This window comes from Lithobates pipiens, unplaced genomic scaffold (genome assembly GCF_037356315.1).
Source record: "Lithobates pipiens isolate NorthernLeopardFrog02 unplaced genomic scaffold, aLitPip1_a1.2 Scaffold_27, whole genome shotgun sequence".
Lineage (NCBI taxonomy): Eukaryota > Metazoa > Chordata > Amphibia > Anura > Ranidae > Lithobates > Lithobates pipiens.
The window spans coordinates 42110466-42132074 of record NW_027507788.1 but is presented as its reverse complement, the minus strand read 5'-3'; the positions used below and the strand labels follow the sequence as shown (position 1 = coordinate 42132074).

At 47.9% G+C, this 21609-nt stretch overlaps 1 protein-coding gene across 1 annotated transcript in view; it reads right to left on the bottom strand.

The window, feature by feature from the left end:
* KMT2A (lysine methyltransferase 2A) overlaps nucleotides 1–11120 on the bottom strand; it is a 255114-nt gene extending 243994 nt beyond the window's left edge. The window contains 1 exon segment of the mRNA XM_077456885.1: nucleotides 10765–11120. Within this exon segment, the coding sequence (XP_077313011.1) occupies nucleotides 10765–11040 (276 nt within the window). The 5' untranslated portion in view covers nucleotides 11041–11120.
* Between the last annotated feature and the right edge of the window lie 10489 nt (nucleotides 11121–21609).

Below are 21609 nucleotides of genomic sequence, written 5' to 3'. Positions count from 1 at the left end.
TTTACACAGCTTTTAATTTATGACTGCCTATCTCATTTCTTGAGGTGCTAAAATGGCAGGGCAGTACAACACCCCCCTCCAAATGACCCCATTTTGGAAAGTAGACACCCCAAGGAAATTGCTGAGGGGCATGTTAAGCCCATTGAATATTTTTTTTTGTCCCAAGTGATTGAATAATGACACAAAAAAAAAAAAAAGGTTTACAAAAAGTTGTCACTAAATGATATATTGCTCACACATGTCATAGTTATATGTGGAATTGCACCCCAAAATATATTCTGCTGCTTCTCCCGAGTACGAGGATACCACATATGTGGGACTTTTTGGGAGTCTAGCCATCAACGGCACCCCAAAAACCAATCACTGCCTTCAGGATTTCTAAAGGTGCAAATTTTTGATTTCACTCCTCACTACCTAGCACAGATTCGAAGGCCATAAAATGCCAAAATAGCACAAACCCCCCCCCCCCCCCAAATGACCCCATTTTGGAAAGTAGGCACCCCAAGCTATTTACTGAGAGGCATGTTGAGTCCATGAAATATTTTATATTTTGCCACAAGTTGGAGGAATATTACAATTTTTTTTTTTTTTGCACAAAGTTGTCACTAAATGATATATTGCTCACACATGCTATGGGCATAAGTGAAATTACACCCCAAAATAAATTCTGCTGCTTCTCCCGAGTACGGGGATACCACATGTGGGGGACTTTTTGGGAGCCTCGCCACGTACGGGACCCCAAAAAACAAGCACTGCCTTCCGGATTTAAATATAAAACGCTACCAAAAAAAACTGTTAGCGATCGCAGGGATCAGGCCTGACTCTGCGAACGCTGCAGTTATGTGCTTAGTGTTTTGCAAGTGACAGTGATCGATCGATGCTGCACTTGGGTGGGCTGGGCGGAGGGGCAAAACGCAGATGCTAGCAGGTATCTGGGCTGATCCCGCTAACAATGCGTTTTTTTGGAACCCTAAACTGCTAGGGACGCATGCGCCGTAGACAGCGCGCACTGAGCCGGCCGCAGATCACTGCGATATGCCGCTCGCGTCGGCTCCCGTGCGCATGCGCGAGAGTGACGTCATCGTGGCTCCGGCGAATCACAGCGCCGGAGCAGCGAGACACGGAAGTAACTCTGGGATACATGACAGCTGCGAAGTTGAAGACGGAGGACCGTTCCGGGGGCTTCGTTCTCAGGTAAGTTATTCATAATGAGCTAGTATGCCATGCATACTAGCTCATTATGCCTTTGCCTTGCAGGTTGCCTTTTTTATTTTTTTTATTTTTTTTTTAAATAGCCTTACTTCCTCTTCCTGGAGGCGACTTGTAAGTCGCCCCAAGTCGCGCTGTTAAGTCGTATACAAGTCGTCTCCGACTTGCCTTCCCAAGTCGTGTCGCCTCGTGTCGCCCCCTGTGTGAACCGGCCCTTAAGGTATTTACTGGCAAAAAAAAAAAATATTTATTATCCAAAGTTAAAACAACAAGGGCAGAAGATTTAATAGAAGGAAAGTTGGAAAAAAAAATGAACGAAGATCCGCATTAAGACATGTTTTTATCACCCCAGCCCCAACTGCAATGCCAGGGCTGTACACATGTTGCAGAAGGAGTTATATGTCCTGTCATGGTTGATAGGTGTAGCACCTGTCAAGCAAATGAAGCCACTCTGCAAGTGCCCTATAACTGTGTGCAGTATAGCAAACAAGGGGTTAAAGTAGTTAGTGTTTTCTCACCACCTGCTTTAACCCCTTGGACTCTGCAGAAGCATGCAGTTGCGGAAAGCTTGCAGAGTGGCCCTATTTACTTGAATTGGTCACGATTGCCAGGTAGTAGCACTCACCAAAAGCAACAGGGGGTTTAATGCCTGCTGCGGCATTTCTACGCCTTTGGCTGGTGCCTCAGCAGCTAAAGGGGGTAGGGATCGGGGGCGATAAACTCAACTGCAGGGTTTTACCCCCCCCCCCTCCCAAGCCCTAAGGGTTCCACTGCCAAATGCAACTAAGGACTCATTCACAAGTGCAGCAGGCACTGCTGCTCCTCTGAAAAGCGATTGGAGTGTGCTTGACAGGTGGTGAGGAGGCGATATGTTACCTCCTCACCGCCTAATTTAAAGCGGGAGTCCACCGGGACTCCGCGTTTTTTTTTTTTTTTTTTTAAAAGCCAGCAGCTACAAATACTGCAGCTGCTGACTTTTAAATAGTGACACTTACCTGTCCAGCGCGCCCGCGATGTCGGCACCCGAAGCCGATCGCTCGCTTGTCTGGCGGGTCCTGCCGCCGCCATCTTGGGTATGGGAATCAGGAAATGGAGCCTTTCGGCTTCATTTCCCGGTTCCCTACTGCGCATGGGCGAGCCGCGCGGCGCAATCCGGTGTTCTGCCTAATAGAGTCCGGCCATCAATATGTGTCCGCTCCGTACTGCGCATGCGCAGTAAGGAGCAGACGAAGCTTTGGAAAAAGTCCGAAGCTGAACGGCGCCTGCGCCGTGAGTGGAGGTGGTAGCCCCACCATCCAAGCGGACATAGGGTTGAGAATTTTAGAGGGCCCCTCGCGGGCGAGCTTCGCTCGCCACGCTTCGGGCTCGGCCTCGCTGCGCATGGCTCTTTTTTATTCTAACTCTATGTCCACTTGGATAGTGGGGATAGAACCTGGACTCACGGCGCAGGCGCCGTTCATCCTCGGCAATTTTCGGAATCTCTGTTCCTGTGTACTGCGCATGCGCAGTACGCAGGGGACAGCATCTGATGGAGGACCCTATTTGACAAGACACCGGACGGTCCCCGCTGCCTCTGGGAGCTGTGTGTTTCCCAGCAGGCAGCGGGGCACTTGCTGAAGGGGGCGGGCGCTTGCGGAAAGGGGCGTAACGTACGCCCCTTTCCGCAGAGAGCTAGCCCGGAAGTGGGTGCAGTTACCTGGATTATCCAGGTAACTGCACCCCCCTCCCCCCTGAAAGGTGCCGATTGTGGCGCCGGAGGGGGGGGGGGGGATTCCGATGAGCGGAGGTCCATTTTAGGGTGGACCTCCGCTTTAAACCCATGAGTGTCAAGCAATGTACATGATTGCGACACAGTAGCACTGCAAATAGAATAGGTGACACTGTGCCTGGTGATCTTTGTCTTCTTATGTTGTTCAGGTAGATCTCCACTGCTTTAAGGTTGCCTACACCCATTCTAAACCATCATGATGTACAGTTCACCTTGGAAGGAGCCATGGAAATACAGAGTTGAAAACTAAAACTGCATTAATCACTGCTTACTACTTTTGCCACAATGTAGAAGGAGCACTTCACTACCAAAGTCAACTTAAACCCAATGGTAGAGAATGGATGATGCTGATGTATCGCCTGTAACACGCGCTCAACAGAAAAGTGATGCATCACAAGGGAATAGTCTCAAGAAGAACGATAGCATATATGCCAAACACTACCACGGAGCATTTGTAAGTAGAAACAGTGATCGCTCGTATAGACACAAAGTTAGTGGTTTTAAAAGCAGAAGGTTTTTTTTTTTTTTTTATCTTACTGCATTTTGTGAAGGTAAAAACTTTCTGAACGCAGCTCCTCCCCCAGCCCCCCAAATACTTACCTGAGCTCAATCACGAGCCAGTGATGTGCATGAGAGCAGAGGCTCTTTTCTTTCTCTCCTCATTGGCTTAGAGACAGCAGCGAGTCTGCTTATCTCCTACTGCTGTCACACAGAGCAGGGCTCAGGACCTAGCACACAATTGCCCCATAGGAAGCGGCTTGCTATGGGGGCATGAAGAACCAGAAGGGGACAAGAGAAGAGCAGGCAAGTAGAACTTTTTTTTTTTTTTTTAAATAATAAACGACTTAGCAATCACTTTAACCATATAGGTTCTAAATGTCCCAAAAGTACATCCAGATTGCGTTACCTCCAAACTGACTGAAGCACTTCTGCTACCCAGTCTCAAGCTAAAATCAAGTAACAGACTTTACAAACCTAGAATATATAACAGACTCTCCATTTAGAAACTCTTTAAAGTGCAAGTTCAACTTTACAGAAAAATCTGTAAGGTGGACTTATACAGTCCTCACCAGTCCCACTGACCTGGACCGTGGCAATCGCCCCAGTATGTCCGAGTCAGGAGTCCGGGGCTTAGACATTCTGAGCTGAATGTCCAAAACATACTCCGTCAGGGATGATGTTTCAGAGCATTCTAATTGGTCATCGCTGACCAGAGGCCGCACAGCCCATCCTGTCAGCTGGGAAGAAGATGTATGGATGCCGAGAGGATTTCTAAGCCCTGGACCCCTGACACGGATATAACGGGGCTCAGAACAGGAGATTGCCGCAGTGCAGGTCAGCGGGAGCCGGGGGGGGGGGGGGGGTCCTGTGTAAGTTCACCTTACAGATTTTTCTGTAAAGGTGAACTTACCCTTTAAGAACAAGTCACAAAGATAAAAAAATTTGGTTTAAACATGGTGTGGAATCAATCACATGCACAGCAAACTTAGCATTATCAGGTCTTATCATGGCCAAGGGGGGCACAACACTGAGAAGGGAAGGGAGGAGGCGCGACACCCAGGCACAAGGGAAGGGAGGGGGCGCGACACCCAGGCGCAAGGGAGAGGGCGCGACACCCAGGCGCAAGGGAAGGGAGGAGGCGCGACACCCAAGCGCAAGGGAAGGGAGGAGGCGCGACACCCAAGCGCAAGGGAAGGGAGGAGGCGCGACACCCAAGCGCAAGGGAAGGGAGGAGGCGCGACACCCAAGCGCAAGGGAAGGGAGGAGGCGCGACACCCAAGCGCAAGGGAAGGGAGGAGGCGCGACACCCAAGCGCAAGGGAAGGGAGGAGGCGCTACACCCAAGCGCAAGGGAAGGGAGGAGGCGCTACACCCAAGCGCAAGGGAAGGGAGGAGGCACTACACCCAAGCGCAAGGGAAGGGAGGAGGCACTACACCCAAGCGCAAGGGAAGGGAGGAGGCACTACACCCAAGCGCAAGGGAAGGTGGAGGCACGACACCAAGTGCAAGGAGGCGAAGCACAACACTGAATGCCAATGCAAGGCAGAAGGCGATGCGTTTGATACACAACACTGACAGAGCATATGAGAGCAGTATTGGACTATAATTTTTACATGCTAACATTTATGTACATTTCCCAGGCTCAAGTTTCTAGCTGATGGGAACATTTACACTTTACACTGGGAGGGGATTTGGACTTGGGTTGCCTTCCATACTTTTAAATGTATGCTGTAATTAAAAAAGGTGACGAAATGCTGCACTGGTGGCTTTTACGCAGAAAAGCTTGAGTAACATCACACTACACACAGTTTTAAGGGCTAGATTTAAAGCATTTTAAGGACATTTAGGGCAAAAATAATAACCAAAGAAAGATGCCACAAATAGACTTCAAGGCATCAAATGCATCCAACATGACAAAGGCATACAAGCAAGAAAGGAAACAGCAAGTTCTTTCTCAACACTCAGACAGCAGCTGCTCTTCTGCCGCCAAAACAAAGCCCCCCTCATTATGTCCAAAGCACAATAAGAAGTGTTCAGCCCACTCCACAATTCTATGCTTGCCGTCCTGCATGATATATACAAACACATATAACATACAAAACACTTCACGGTTGTAGCACACAAATTTATACTAGCACCAGGATGAAACTGATCTAGAATAGCCATAAAACTGGATGTGACAAGCAGTAATACACGAGTCCTTTACAGTAAGCTATGGAGTAAAAAAGCACGCTGCTACAGGGACACACCCCTTCTCTGTAAGCAGAAAAACAGAGTGACAGAAATCCCCCATGACATTTCCTACAAGTCTGATAGCGAAGACGTAATTTACCAGTATAAACGCTATAGATAGCCCTACATTATGAGGGGATGTCAGGGCGTATGGGTGTACGCAGCACAAACACTGGCATGTTGCAGAAAAACAACAACAGCTCAAGCCCTCTACTATACACATGAGTAATATAGAAGACATTCCTCCAGAGAGTCGCTGTATGTTTGGAACAAGGCTGCAAGCGCACAGTCTTAAAGACGATGCAAGTGACGCATTTATTGGCAGCATAAGACGTCAGGAAAGAAACAAGATTTTAATTCATACATCCTTCCACATATAGGCAGAACATTCTCCGACCCAGCTGTCTCCATTAGAACTGCTAGAGGGGTGACATTAGAAGGAGGAATGGTAGTGTATGTGTGATGGCAGTGTGATGCAGACACACCCCCCTCACTGTCCTAGCATCACATCACATTACAAACATTTCTACAACAGCCACCTGCGTACACCTAGCAAAGCTAAGGCTTTCTTTTCCCTGAGGATTTAGCCTCGGGCAACACACCACAAATAAAGCAGCATGCCAATGAGCAACATACGCAGCCATCAAACCAGGCATCCATACACAATTGTAGTCAGAGTGTTATGGTACGCAGCACAAATTGTGACAAAGCTCAGTCTTACAGGACGTCACTTATTAACCCCACCTGAGGGGGCTCCACTTCTCCCTCTTCCATACTGCAATCAGAAACCTGCAGTGGCTCCACATGGAATCACATTTGTATTCTCCCAGGTGTCAGCCTGCATCTTCAACTCTGCCAAGCCATGGAAAGTTCACCTTGGTGCCTAGAGATGTGCAGTACCCACAAACAGCTCCCCTTCCACCACATATGTACTAAGGCTCCATCGGCCCTTCTATTACATCTGTACCAATGTCCCATGTGTCCGTCCATCGTCCCTTCTATACCCAATGGCCCTCCATCGTCCCTTCTATACCCAATAGCCCTCCATCGTCTCTTCTATACCCAATGGCCCTCCATCGTCTCTTCTATACCCAATGGCCCTCCATCGTCTCTTCTATACCCAATGGCCCTCCATCGTCTCTTCTATACCCAATGGCCCTCCATCGTCCCTTCTATACCCAATGGCCCTCCATCGTCCCTTCTATACCCAATGGCCCTCCATCGTCCCTTCTATACCCAATGGCCCTCCATCGTCCCTTCTATACCCAATGGCCCTCCATCGTCTCTTCTATACCCAATGGCCCTCCATCGTCCCTTCTATACCCAATGGCCCTCCATCGTCCCTTCTATACCCAATGGCCCTCCATCGTCCCTTCTATACCCAATGGCCCTCCATCGTCCCTTCTATACCCAATGGCCCTCCATCGTCTCTTCTATACCCAATGGCCCTCCATTGTCCCTTCTATACCCAATGGCCCTCCATCGTTCCTTCTATACCAAATGGCCCTCCATCGTCCCTTCTATACCAAATGGCCCTCCATCGTCCCTTCTATACCAAATGGCCCTCCATCGTCCCTTCTATACCAAATGGCCCTCCATCGTCCCTTCTATACCAAATGGCCCTCCATCGTCCCTTCTATACCAAATGGCCCTCCATCGTCCCTTCTATACCAAATGGCCCTCCATCGTCCCTTCTATACCAAATGGCCCTCCATCGTCCCTTCTATACCAAATGGCCCTCCATCGTCCCTTCTATACCAAATGGCCCTCCATCGTCCCTTCTATACCAAATGGCCCTCCATCGTCCCTTCTATACCAAATGGCCCTCCATCGTCCCTTCTATACCAAATGGCCCTCCATCGTCCCTTCTATACCAAATGGCCCTCCATCGTCCCTTCTATACCAAATGGCCCTCCATCGTCCCTTCTATACCAAATGGCCCTCCATCGTCCCTTCTATACCAATGGCCCTCCATCGTCCCTTCTATACCAATGGCCCTCCATCATCCCTTCTATTCCATCTGTATCAATGTCCCTCCATCATCCCTTCTATACCAATGTCCCATATGTCCCCCCATCATCCCTTCTAATGCATCTGTACAAAATGTCTCTCCATCATCCCTTCTATACCAATGCCCCAGATCTCTCCCCATTATCCCTTCTATTAGATATGTACCACTGTCCCTCCATCATCCCTTCTATACCAATGTCCCTCCACCATCAGTTCTATGACTTATGTACCAATGTCCCATGTGTCCCTCCATCATTCCTTCTATTACATCTGTACCAATGTCCCTCCATCTCTTCTATACCAATGTCCTTCCATAATCCCTTCTATGACTTCTGTACCAATATCCCATGTGTCCCTCCATCATCCCTTCTATGACATCTGTACCAACGTCTGTCCATCATCCCTTCTATACCAACGTCTGTCCATCATCCCTTCTATGACATCTGTACCAATGTCTGTCCATCACCCCTTCTATGACATCTGTACCAATGTCTGTCCATCATCCCTTCTATGACATCTGTACCAATGTCTGTCCATCATCCCTTCTATGACTTCTGTACCAATGTCTGTCCATCATCCCTTCTATGACTTCTGTACCAATGTCTGTCCATCATCCCTTCTATGACTTCTGTACCAATGTCTGTCCATCACCCCTTCTATACCAACGTCTGCCCATCATCCCTTCTATGACATCTGTACCAACGTCTGTTCATCATCCCTTCTATACCAACGTCTGTCCATCATCCCTTCTATGACAATGTCTGTCCATCATCCCTTCTATGACATCTGTACCAACGTCTGTCCATCATCCCTTCTATACCAACGTCTGTCCATCATCCCTTCTATGACATCTGTACCAATGTCTGTCCATCATCCCTTCTATGACATCTGTACCAATGTCTGTCCATCATCCCTTCTATGACATCTGTACCAACGTCTGTCCATCATCCCTTCTAGGACATCTGTACCAACGTCTGTCCATCATCCCTTCTATACCAACGTCTGTCCATCATCCCTTCTATGACATCTGTACCAATGTCTGTCCATCATCCCTTCTATGACATCTGTACCAATGTCTGTCCATCATCCCTTCTATGACATCTGTACCAATGTCTGTCCATCATCCCTTCTATGACATCTGTACCAATGTCTGTCCATCACCCCTTCTATGACATCTGTACCAATGTCTGTCCCTCACCCCTTCTATGACATCTGTACCAATGTCTGTCCATCACCCCTTCTATGACATCTGTACCAATGTCTGTCCATCACCCCTTCTATGACTTCTGTACCAATGTCTGTCCATCACCACTTCTATGACTTCTGTACCAATGTCTGTCCATCACCCCTTCTATGACTTCTGTATCAATGTCTGTCCATCATCCCTTCTATACCAATCCCTGTCCATCATCCCTTCTATACCAATCCCTGTCCATCATCCCTTTTATGACAATGTCTGTCCATCATCCCTTCTATGACAATGTCTGTCCATCATCCCTTCTATGACATCTGTACCAATGTCTGTCCATCATCCCTTCTATGACAATGTCTGTCTATCATCCCTTCTATGACATCTGTACCAATGTCCGTCCATCATCCCTTCTATGACATTTGTACCAATGTCCGTCCATCATCCCTTCTATGACATTTGTACCAATGTCCGTCCATCATCCCTTCTATGACATCTGTACCAATGTCTGTCCATCACCCCTTCTATGACTTCTGTACCAATGTCTGTCCATCACCCCTTCTATGACTTCTGTACCAATGTCTGTCCATCACCCCTTCTATGACTTCTGTACCAATGTCTGTCCATCACCCCTTCTATGACTTCTGTACCAATGTCTGTCCATCACCCCTTCTATGACTTCTGTACCAATGTCTGTCCATCACCCCTTCTATGACTTCTGTACCAATGTCTGTCCATCACCCCTTCTATGACTTCTGTACCAATGTCTGTCCATCACCCCTTCTATGACTTCTGTACCAATGTCTGTCCATCACCCCTTCTATGTCTTCTGTACCAATGTCTGTCCATCACCCCTTCTATGACTTCTGTACCAATGTCTGTCCATCACCCCTTCTATGACTTCTGTACCAATGTCTGTCCATCACCCCTTCTATGACTTCTGTACCAATGTCTGTCCATCACCCCTTCTATGACTTCTGTACCAATGTCTGTCCATCACCCCTTCTATGACTTCTGTACCAATGTCTGTCCATCACCCCTTCTATGACTTCTGTACCAATGTCTGTCCATCACCCCTTCTATGACTTCTGTACCAATGTCTGTCCATCACCCCTTCTATGACTTCTGTACCAATGTCTGTCCATCACCCCTTCTATGACTTCTGTACCAATGTCTGTCCATCACCCCTTCTATGACTTCTGTACCAATGTCTGTCCATCACCCCTTCTATGACTTCTGTATCAATGTCTGTCCATCATCCCTTCTATACCAAACCCTGTCCATCATCCCTTCTATACCAATCCCTGTCCATCATCCCTTCTATGACAATGTCTGTCCATCATCCCTTCTATGACAATGTCTGTCCATCATCCCTTCTATGACAATGTCTGTCTATCATCCCTTCTATGACATCTGTACCAATGTCTGTCCATCATCCCTTCTATGACATTTGTACCAATGTCCGTCCATCATCCCTTCTATGACATTTGTACCAATGTCCGTCCATCATCCCTTCTATGACATTTGTACCAATGTCCGTCCATCATCCCTTCTATGACATTTGTACCAATGTCCGTCCATCATCCCTTCTATGACATTTGTACCAATGTCCGTCCATCACCTCTTGCCCCTAAGCAACACTTCTGCACCCACACTTCATGGCCCCCTACACATCACCTCATCTATGTGCCCCTCAGTATCACTCCATGCCCTCCCTCTATGTGATGTATGATGAGGCACACATAGAGGAACACATGGTCAGGGAGGTGTGCCCCACCCCCCCATGCTGTGCGACTACAGATCCCAGCATATCCTCCCCCCGGTGCACACGCCCCCCTCCTCCTCCATCCTCTCACCTCTCCGCTGCTCCCTCCGGACACGTCCCTGAACCGTCTCAGGTTGCTCCCAATGGTCACCGACACTTGCAGCGCCGCATCAAATCCGGGTCCAACCCCCATACAGTCTCCGGGGCCCCCAAGGGCCACAGCGGTTTCGTGTTCAGCGCCAGGACTCCCGTCCGTTCCCAAAGCGATCCCCTCCTCCCTGACCACCGCCGTCACCCTGTGCCGGGCTCCCAGTCTACGGCCAGTCCCGGGCCGGGCGGGGAAGCGCCACCGACAGCTGTGCGCCATTTTGTGTCCTGGGATCTTATTATCACCGCGGGCTGGAGAGCAACAGAGCGGGGCTGAGGGAGGAGAAAAGGCGGCCCCGGAACCTGAATGCAGCACAACACGCCTACGTCTCCTACGCCAAACCTTATGGGAGGTACAGGGGCCCGGGCCCTGCTCAAGGGAAGGCCGGAAACATGATTGCTCACACGGCCGCGACTCTGTATGGAGCGTTCACATGTCATCTATGCTCGGCCCCGGGCCCCGGAATGCGCATGCTCGCTACTCCACTCACTGTGCTTGTGTCATACAGGTAACTAACTGCACAGCCAGCTCAGGGGCGCAATGTGCGACAATACAACACCGAGCGATACTTACATGTGTGCTAATAGCTTACTGTGAGAGCAGGTCTCCCTCTGGGGGAGGGGTGACCCCATTACTGGATTGAAGGGGGTGACACCATCACTGAAATGGAGGGGTGATACCTTTATTGGAATGGAGGGGTGACACCATCACTGGAATGGGGGGTTGAGTGACACCACCGCTGGAATATAGGGGTGACATCACCACTGGAAGGGAGGGTGACACCATCACTAGAATGATTGGGGGGGGGGGGTGACACCATCACTAGAATGGAGAGGTGACCCCACCACTGGAATGGAGGAGTGACCCCTTCACTGGAATGGAGGGGTGACCCCATGACTGGAATGGAGGGGTGACATCATCACTAGAATGGAGGGGTGACCCCACCACTGGAATGGAGGGGTGACCCCTTCACTGGAATGGGGGGGTGACACCATCACTGGAATGGAGGGGTGACGCCATCACTGGAATGGAGGGGTGACAGCATCATTGGAATGGAGGGTTGACACAATCACTGGAATGGATGTGTGACCCCATTACTGGAATAAAGGGAAGACCCCTTTACTGGAATGGGGGTGACCCCTTTACTGGAACGGAGGGGTGACACCATCACTGGAATGGAGAGGTGACACCATCACTGGAACGGAGAGGTGACACCATCACTGGAACAGAGGGGTGACACCATTACTGGAATGGGGGGTTGGATGACACCGCCACTGGAATATAGGGGTGACATCATCACTTGAATGGAGGGGTGACAGCATCACTGGAATTGGGGGGGTGACACCATCACCGGAATGGAGGGGTGACAGCATCACTGGAATGGGGGAGGGGTTGACATCATCACTGGAATGATGGGGGGGACACCATCACTGGAATGGAGGGGTGACATCATCACTAGAATGGAGGGGGGTGACAACATCACTGGAATGGAGGGGTGACCCCATCACTGGAATGATGGGGAGGTGACCCATTTATTGGAACGGATAGAGGTGACACCATCGCTGGAATGGAGGGTTGACACCATCATTGGAATGCAGGGTTGATACCTTTACTGGAATGGGGGGGTGACACCTCCACTGGAATATTGGGGTAACATCATCACTGGAAGGGATGGTGGACACTTGAATGGAGGGGTGACGGTATCACTGGAATGGGGGGGGGCACCATCACTGGAATGGAGGGATTACCCTTCCACTGGAAAGGGGTGGGGTGTTGACACTGGAATGGAGGGGTGACACAATCACTGGAATGGGGGGTGACATCATCACTAGAATGGAGGGGTGACCCCACCACTGGAATGGAGGAGTGACCCTTTCACTGGAATGGAGGGGTGACACCATGACTGGAATGGGGGGTGACACCATGACTGGAATGGAGGGGGGACACCCCCACTGGAATGGGGGGTGACACCATGACTGGAATGGAGGGGTGACACCTCCACTGGAATGGGGAGTGATCCCATGACTGGAATGGAGGAGTGACCCCCACCATTGGAATGGAGGGGTGACACCATCACTGGAATGGAGGGGTGACCCTTCACTGGAATGGAGGAGTGACAGCATCACTGGAATGGAGGGTTGATACCTTCATTGGAATAGAGGGGTTACCCCTTCACTGGAATGGAGGGGCGACAAAATCATTGGAATGGATGTGTGACACCATTACTAGAATAAAGGGAGGGCCCCTTCACTGGAATGTAGGGGTGACCCCATAATTGGAATGGAGGGGTGACACCATCTCTGGAATAGAGAGGTTACCCCTTCACTGGAACAGAGGGGTGAAAGCTTCACTGGAATGGAGGTGTGACACCATCACTGGAATAAAAGGAGGGCCCCTTCACTGGAATGGAGGGATGACAGCATCACTGGAATGGAGAGTTGACTCCTTCACTGGAATGGAGGGGTGACACAATCACTGGAATTGACGTGTGACCCTATTACTGGAATAAAGGGAGGGCCCCTTCACTGGAATGGAGGGGTGACACCATCACTGGAATGGAGGGGTGGCCCCTTCACTGGAATGGAGGGGGTGACACCATCACTGGAATGGAGGAGTGACACCATCACTAGAATAATGAGTTAACCCCTTCATTGGAATGAGGGGTGACACCATCACTGAAATGGAGATTCGGATACTTCTGTTCATGACACACTGCATCTAGCAGCAGACAACGGTGGCAAGTGACAAGCTGCATCTGGGGGCATGCTGTATCTGGTGGCAAGTGACAAGCTTAGGGTTCCCACTAATTCTGCATTATGGTGAGCTGAACTATTTCATTATATATTACAATTTAATAATAAAAACAATGTTATTTGATCATCCTGACACCATATCAAGCATGGTGTCGGGATGATTTAAGTGCTTACATCTGCCATTCACCCGCCACCAAATTTCCTGTCAACCAGGGCCAGACCGGCCTACCGGAATAGTGGGAAATTTCCCGGTAGGCCACCTGCCCTGGGGCCGCATTGTGCTGCAACTGTCCTCCTCCTCTTGCGGAGCTGGGGTCTGTATGTGTACAGCGGTAATGTAACAAGGTCCCGCCCCCCTAGACCGGCTCATGTAATAGTCTTCTATGGAACACTGATTGATTCACTGTTCCGCCTATCACACGAGCCGGTCTAGGGGGGTGGGACCTTGTTACAGCACCACTGTACACACACAGACCCAGCTCCATGACATACAGCGGGAGATGGCTGATGTATGTTCAATCCAAGAAATGGTGAGGCTGCAATCGTGGGCACACAGAGGCTTCAGTGGCTATGTGATTTTTTTTTTATAAAGAAAGGCGTTTTTTCTGAAGAGTGTGGCAGTCCAGAGTCTACTTTCGTCTGGTGCTATCGGCAATTGAAAAAAGAGAAAACCACCGCTCCAGGCCAGTCCACCAGAAAGATGACTTTTGCTATGGTTCGTGTGATGTGATTTTAACTTGAGAAATAAAGGCACAAGTCATTTCAGATTCCATCCGGAGTGCGGCTGTCCAGAGTTTATTTTCTTCCTATCTATTTGCTATCGGCAATTGCCAGCACCTGTGGCCTCCGGCTGAGAGAACAGTTCACTATCTGCATGTGTGTTCCTGGAGCGGTGAGACTCTCTTTTGAGAGGCTTCAGTGGTCGGAACACAGGGGCTGCAATTGGTGGGCACAGAGGCTGCAATTGCTGGGCATAAAGGCTGCATTTTGTAGGCATAGAGGTTAAAATTTGTGGACACACAGAGGCGGGAATTGGTGGGCACAGAGGCTGCAATTTGTAGGCACAGAGGCTTCATTTTGTGGGCACACAGAGGTTGCAATTGGTGGGCACAGGGAGACTGCAATTGGTGGGCACAGAGAGGCTGCATTCACAGGCACAGAGAGGCTGCATTCATTGGCACTGTAAAGCTACATTTGATGGGCACTGTAAAGCTACATTTGATGGGCACAGTGAGGCTGCAATGATGGGCACAGTGAGGCTGCATTGGTGGGCACAGTGAGGTTGCATTCATGGGCACCGTAAAGCTGCATTTGATGGGCACAGTGAGGCTGTAATGATGGTCACCTTAAGGCTGCATTGGTGGGCACAGTGAGGCTGCGTTCACGAGCACAGAGAGGCTGCATATTCATGGGCACAACGAGGGTGCATTGATGGGCACAGTGAGGCTGCATTGATCTCTTGTAACATGTCTGCAGTCTCTGGCCATCTCTTGTACCATGTCTGCAGTCTTTGACCATCTTTAGTATCATGTCCTCAGTCCCTAAACATCTTTTGTATCATGTCCTCAGTCTCTAACCATCTCCTGTATCATGTCCTCAGTCTCTAACCATCTCTTGTACCATGTCTGAAACCTCTGACCATCTCTTGTCTTATATCATGTCTGCAGTCTCGGAGGGGGAGTCTGGAGAGGAGTCAAGAGTGGGAGTGCCGCCGGGATGGGGATCATGGGAGAAGTCAGATGTGTGCGGACTGTGGAGAGAAGACTATAGGATAAAACCAGAGCCACCAACCTGGAGTCGTCTAACTGAGCCCTGCACAGTGTACTTGAGAGGAGGTCAGTGACAGTGCCGCCAGGCAAGTCTAAGGGGGGTCACTGATGTAAGGGGGAGTGAATACAATAATATAAGGGGGCACTGATATAAAGTTTTCTCCCTTATATCACTAACCCACCCCCCTTACCTTTGTGTATTCTTTCTGCAGAAGGTGGTCTCTGGAAACCAGATCCCCCCCCCCCCCACTTTCCCAGAGTTCCTGGAGTGCCCCTTGATGATTGACCAATCTTACCACTTTTAACTGGAATTTGCTTTTATATATATATATATATATATCCCTATGTGCTTTCATATCTGTCTTCCTCCAGACATGATGCTTGCCAGGCAGGCCAAAGAGTTCAATCTTTGTTTCATCAGACCAGAGAATTTTGTTTCTCTTGCTCTGAGAGTCCTTCGGGTGCCTTTTAGCAAACTCCAGGTGGCTTGTCATGTGCCTTTTACTGGAGGAGTGGCTTCCGTCTGGCCACTCTACCATACAGGACTGCAGTGGCGCTGGTTCTCAAAACTTTTGGGGGCGCAAACAAATTGAAAAATGATGTTCTTTTTAAAAAAAAACATCAATTGCAGCCTCACTGTGCCTATCAAATTCAGCCCCTTTGCCCATGAAATGCAGCCACTGTGCCATCAATTGCAGCCACTGTGCCATCAATTGCAGCCACTGTGCCATCAATTGCAGCCACCGTGCCCATCAAATGCAGCCACCGTGCCCATCATATGCAGCCACCGTGCCCATCAAATGCAGCCACGTGCCCATCAAATGCAGCCACCGTGCCCATCAAATGCAGCCACCGTGCCCATCAAATGCAGCCACCGTGCCCATCAAATGCAGCCACCGCGCCCATCAATTGCAGCCACCGCGCCCATCAAATGCAGCCACCGCGCCCATCAAATGCAGCCACCGCGCCCATCAAATACAGCCAGTTTGCCATCAAATGCAGCCCCTGTGCCCATCATATGTAGCCACTTTGCCCACCCTATTTTGAAGTCCATTAGAGCCTTTGTCTCTAATCAGGTGTTTCAAAAAGTACCAACCCCTCCCGCCCCGCCATAGGAATCCATGCGCCCGGTGTCCTGAATGGGGCCGGGCGCATGGATGAGGGGGCGGTGCCCGTGCGCCCACAATGCATGGGCTGCCACTGCAGGACTGATTGGTGGAGTGTTGCAGAGATGGTTGTTCTTCTGGAAGGTTTTTCTCTCTACACAGAGAAACACTGGAGCTCTGTCAGAATGACCATCGGGTTTTTGGTCACCTCCCTGACTAAGGCTCTTCTCCCCCATCTCTCAGTTTGGCCGAGTGGCCCACTCTAGGAAGAGTCCTGGTGGTTCCAAACTTCTTCCATTTATGAATGATGGAGGCCACTGTGCTCATTGGGACCTTCAAAGCTGCAGAAGTGTTTCTGTACCCTTCCCCAGATCTATGCCTCTATGCAATCCTGTCTCAGAGGTCTACAGACAATTCCTTGGACTTCACGGCTTGGTTTGTGCTCTACGGTTGGTTTATGTCTGAGATGGCCGCTTTTGATGAGGGCTTATGACAGTCCAGTGGCTGTATTAACCCCTGCAATGCTGCTGGACATTTACTGACCAAAATGGGGAAGTGAGAGCAGAAGATGGAAGACTTCAACATATACAGCAGCAACCAGTACAAGGGACACTGCTTGTGGAATGTAAATATCATCCCTTGTGCTGATTAAATTTAAATTTAAACAATGTAACTAAACGTAAGCTTTGATGTCCCCTAGGTATCAGTAAATGGCCCATTCCACGGATCTGTTCATGTTTGGTAAGGTCAGGGTGACTTGTCTCAAGCTCCCCCCTTGAGAAACCCTTTATTAGATAAAAGGGGAGATGTATGAAAGAAGGGGAAATAGATCTGGCGCTATACCCTTAAATGAAATAATTAATACCAATAAAATGAAACAAATAGTGAAAAAATGGTGAAAAAATATATATAAAAAATTATCAGCACGCTGGTAAAACCTTATGAAACATAAAATATAAAGCCCAACAATATCCTATAAAAAGCCCTAGACCACTCTAGGTGCCATGTATCATGTACCATGTATCAGATGACGTCGGTGTGACGAAACGTGTAGGGCGTGGCCAGACAGCGTGCACTTTCTACACAGATGGCAAGCAGCCGGCGGGATTTAAAAAAAAAGCGATCTTTTTACCAAAAGCGATCTGTTACCTTCTGTTTGTGAGTAGCTTTCTTATTTTATTAATAAACTCCTTGTCAATACATACTGCACCATGGATGTGTTTTTTCCTCATTATACATAACGTGGCACGCAATACCAGCGGAAGAGCAGGCGTCTCCCAAGACAACAGCAAACCATTGCCAGAGAGCAGCACAGTGGCTTATACTGTGGAGGCTGATCCACCCCTGTAGGGGTAAGAGCTCTGGTGAGAGCAATCACATTATTACTCACTGTGCACTGGAAGAAGCAGTTGTATTTTATGAAGATAACCACTGAAAATATTCACTATTATCCATTGCCAGTCACCTGTTACCCATTTTTCGCACAAATCACACTGTCTTTTCTATAAGTGTGGGACTTTCACTGACTGCAATTTTTACTTTTATTTTTATTTCTATTTGTACCTTTTATTTTTTATTTTTATTGCAATTGCAAGTTTATCTATTTTTATCTATTGACTTATTACGTGGTTTGGCTTGCACTTTTATTATTGTATCCACGCATAGCTTTTATGCAATTTTTTTCTAGGGACACTAGTATATTAAGCACCTGATACATGCCACCTAGAGTGGTCTAGGCACTTATAATAAGCACGGTCCTTTTGGGCATTTTATAGGATATTGTTGGGCTTTATATTTTATGTTTCATAAGGTTTTACCAGCGTGCTGATAATTTTTTATATATATATTTTCACAATTTTTTCACTTTGTTTCATTTTATTGGTATTAATTATTTAATTTAAGGGTATAGTGCCAGATCTATTTCCCCTTCTTTCATACAATTATTTCCACCCATACAGGGCGGCAAATTAAGTAGAGGCTGCTCATACCATAGATACACCAATTGGGTCCGTAGCGCAATCTTTCTTGTCTTTGCTTCTTAAAAGGGGAGTACAAGATAAATATAGATAATCCTGCTGTATGCCAAGTGCTGGCATGGTGGGGGAGGGGTGAAGTGCCCCCTGCAAGATGGGAGGCGGAGCCTGTGATAGCGTTGTCTATATTATGATCCCGGGCTCCATCTCTTGGCACATAGCTGGCTCCCATTACCACAGGAGAAATTCATTAACATTTCATAAATCTGCCATTCTAAAGGGCATACAAGCCATTAACAACTTATTTCTCCTGTTCATCCCCGTTTTGCTCTGTTAAAGCCTAACTCCAGGTTTTAGTGATGTTTAACCACCTGACCTCTGTAAGATTTACCCCTCTTCATGACCAGGCCATTTTTTGCTATATGGCACTGCATTACTTTATTGTATTGGTCATGCGACGCTGTTCCCAAATAAAATTGATGTCCTTTTTTCCCACAAATATAGATTATTTTTGGTGGTATTTGATCAGCTCTGCAGTTTTGTTTTGTTTTTTTTGCATAAAAACAAACAAAAAAAAGAATGATGATTTTGAAGAAAAAAATTTTTTTTTTACTTTCTGCTATAAAACATCCAATAAAAAAATGTAACACATCAAATTTCTTCATCAGTTTATTTCTATATGTATTCTGCTTCATGTCTTTGGCAAATTTAAAAAAAAAAATACCATTAAATGTACATTGATTGGTTTGCACAAAAGTTGTAGATTATACAAGCTATGGGATATATTTATTTATTTTTACAAGTCATGGCGGTGATCAGAAACTTGACTGCGATATTGTGGCAGACAAATCAGACACTAACTGACAATTTTAACACTTTATGGGGACCAGTGACACTAATACAGTCATCAGTACTAAAAATAAGCACTGTTATATGTTATTGCTCTCACTTTCTCATACTGGTCACTGAAAGTTCAACATGGTACCTCATGGCAAAGAACTCTCTGAAGATCTAAAGAATAAATGAAATGTTGCTCTACATAAAGATGGCCTAGACCAGGAATCTGCAATTAGCGGACCTCCAGCTGTTGCAGAACTACAAATCCCATGAGGCATAGCAAGACTCTGACAGCCACAAGCATGACACCCAAAGGCAGAGGCATGATGGGACTTGTAGTTTTGCAACAGCTGGAGGTACGCTAATTGCAGATCCCTGGCCTAGACTATAAGAAGATTGCCAAGAACCTGAAACTGAGCTGCAGCACAGTGGCCAAGACCAAACAGGAGTTTAACAGGACAGGTTCCACGCAGAATAGGCCTCGCCATGGTCGATTAAAGAAATTGAGTGCACGTGCTCAGCTTCATATCCAGAGGTTGTCTTTGGGAAATGGATGTATGAGTGCTGCCAGCATTGCTGCAGAGGTTGAAGGGGTGGGGGGTCAGCCTGTCGGTGCTCAGACCATACGTCGCACACTGTATTAAATTGGTCTGCATGGTTGTCGTCCCAGAAGGAAGTCTCTTCTAAAAATTACGCACAAGAAAGCCTGCAAACAGTGTGCTGAAGACAAGCAGACTAAGGACATGAATTACGGAACCATGACCTGCGGTCTGATTAGACCAAGATAAAATTATTTGGTTCAGATGGTGTCAAGCGTGTGTGGTGGCAACCAGGTGAGGAGTACAAAGACGTGTCTTGTCTACAGTCAAGCATGGTGGTGGAAGTGTCATGGTCTGGGGCTGCATGAGTGCTGCCAGTACTGGGGAGCTACAATTCATTGAGGGAACCATGAATGCCAACATTTACTGTGACATACTGAAGTCAAGCATATATGATCCCCTCCCTTCGGAGACTGGGCTGCAGGGCAGTATTCCAACATAACTACCCCAAACACACCTCCAAGAAGACCACTGCCTTGCTAAAGAAACTGAGGGTAAAGGTAATGGACTGGCCAAGCTTGTCTCCAGACCTAAACCCTATTGAGCATCTTAAAATGGAATGTGGAGGAGTGCAAGGTCTCTAACATCCACCAGCTCCGTTGTGTCATCAAAGAGGACTCCAGTGGTAACCTGTGAAGCTCTGGTGAACTCTATGGCCAAGAGGGTTAAGGCAGTGCTGGGAAATAATAGTGGCCACAGAAAATATTGACACTTGGGGCCCAATTTGGACATTTTCACTTAGGCGCCTTTCACACTGAGGCATTTTTCAGGCACTACAGTGCTAAAAATAGCGCCTGAAAAAAGCGGCTCCTTTCACTCCAGTGTGCAGCGCTGCTTTGCGGGCGGTTATAACCCTTTTTCATCCGCCAGCGGGGGTTAAAACCGCCTCGCTAGCGGCCGAATAGCAGCGTTTAAACCCCATACACACTATCAGTTTTTCTGCTGAGTTTTTCCTTCAGATTTACCAAAACCATATAATATGAGGTCAAACCTTAGGAGTTTCAATTTGTATGCAATCAGGCAGGCCCTTCTACTACATGGTTTTGGTAAATCTGAAGGAAAAACTCAGCAGAAAACTGATAGTGTGTATGGGGCTTAAAAGGACGGTAAAACAGCACTAAAATATCACCACCACCAATATCACAATGCCCGCACCGCCCCAGTGTGAAAGGGGTCTTAAGGGTGTACTCAATTTTGTTGCCAGGGGTTTAGACATTAATGGCTGTGTGTTGAGATATTTTGAGGGGACAGCAAATCTACACTGTTATACAAGCTGTACACTCACTACTTTACATTGTAGCAAAGTGTAATTTCTTCAGTGTTGTCACATGAAAAGAGAGAATAAAATATTTACAAAAATGTGAGGAGTGTACTCACTTTTGTGAGATACTGTATATAGTGGCTGTGCTGAGGTCTGCAGCAATGAAGGATTTTTGTATTTGAAACTAAATCTAAACAGTTGAGGGGGTGTGTGGTGTCCTGCCATTCACTATACCCATTCAGTGTTTACCAGTGACACCGTTAACACCAGAAGGATGAGAACCAGAGACAGGCGAGGAACAAAGAAGGATAGGGAACAGAGAAGAAGAGCGAGGATCAGAGAAGAGGGTCAAGGACCAGAGAAGAAGTGCACGGATCAGGTAGAATAGAAAGCCCCCTCCCCCACAGTGTGACATTATAGATATGACCCCCAGACAGGAACAAGTCTGACCTTTTATCGATGGGGTGACAGGGCAACATGTGAGAGCAGA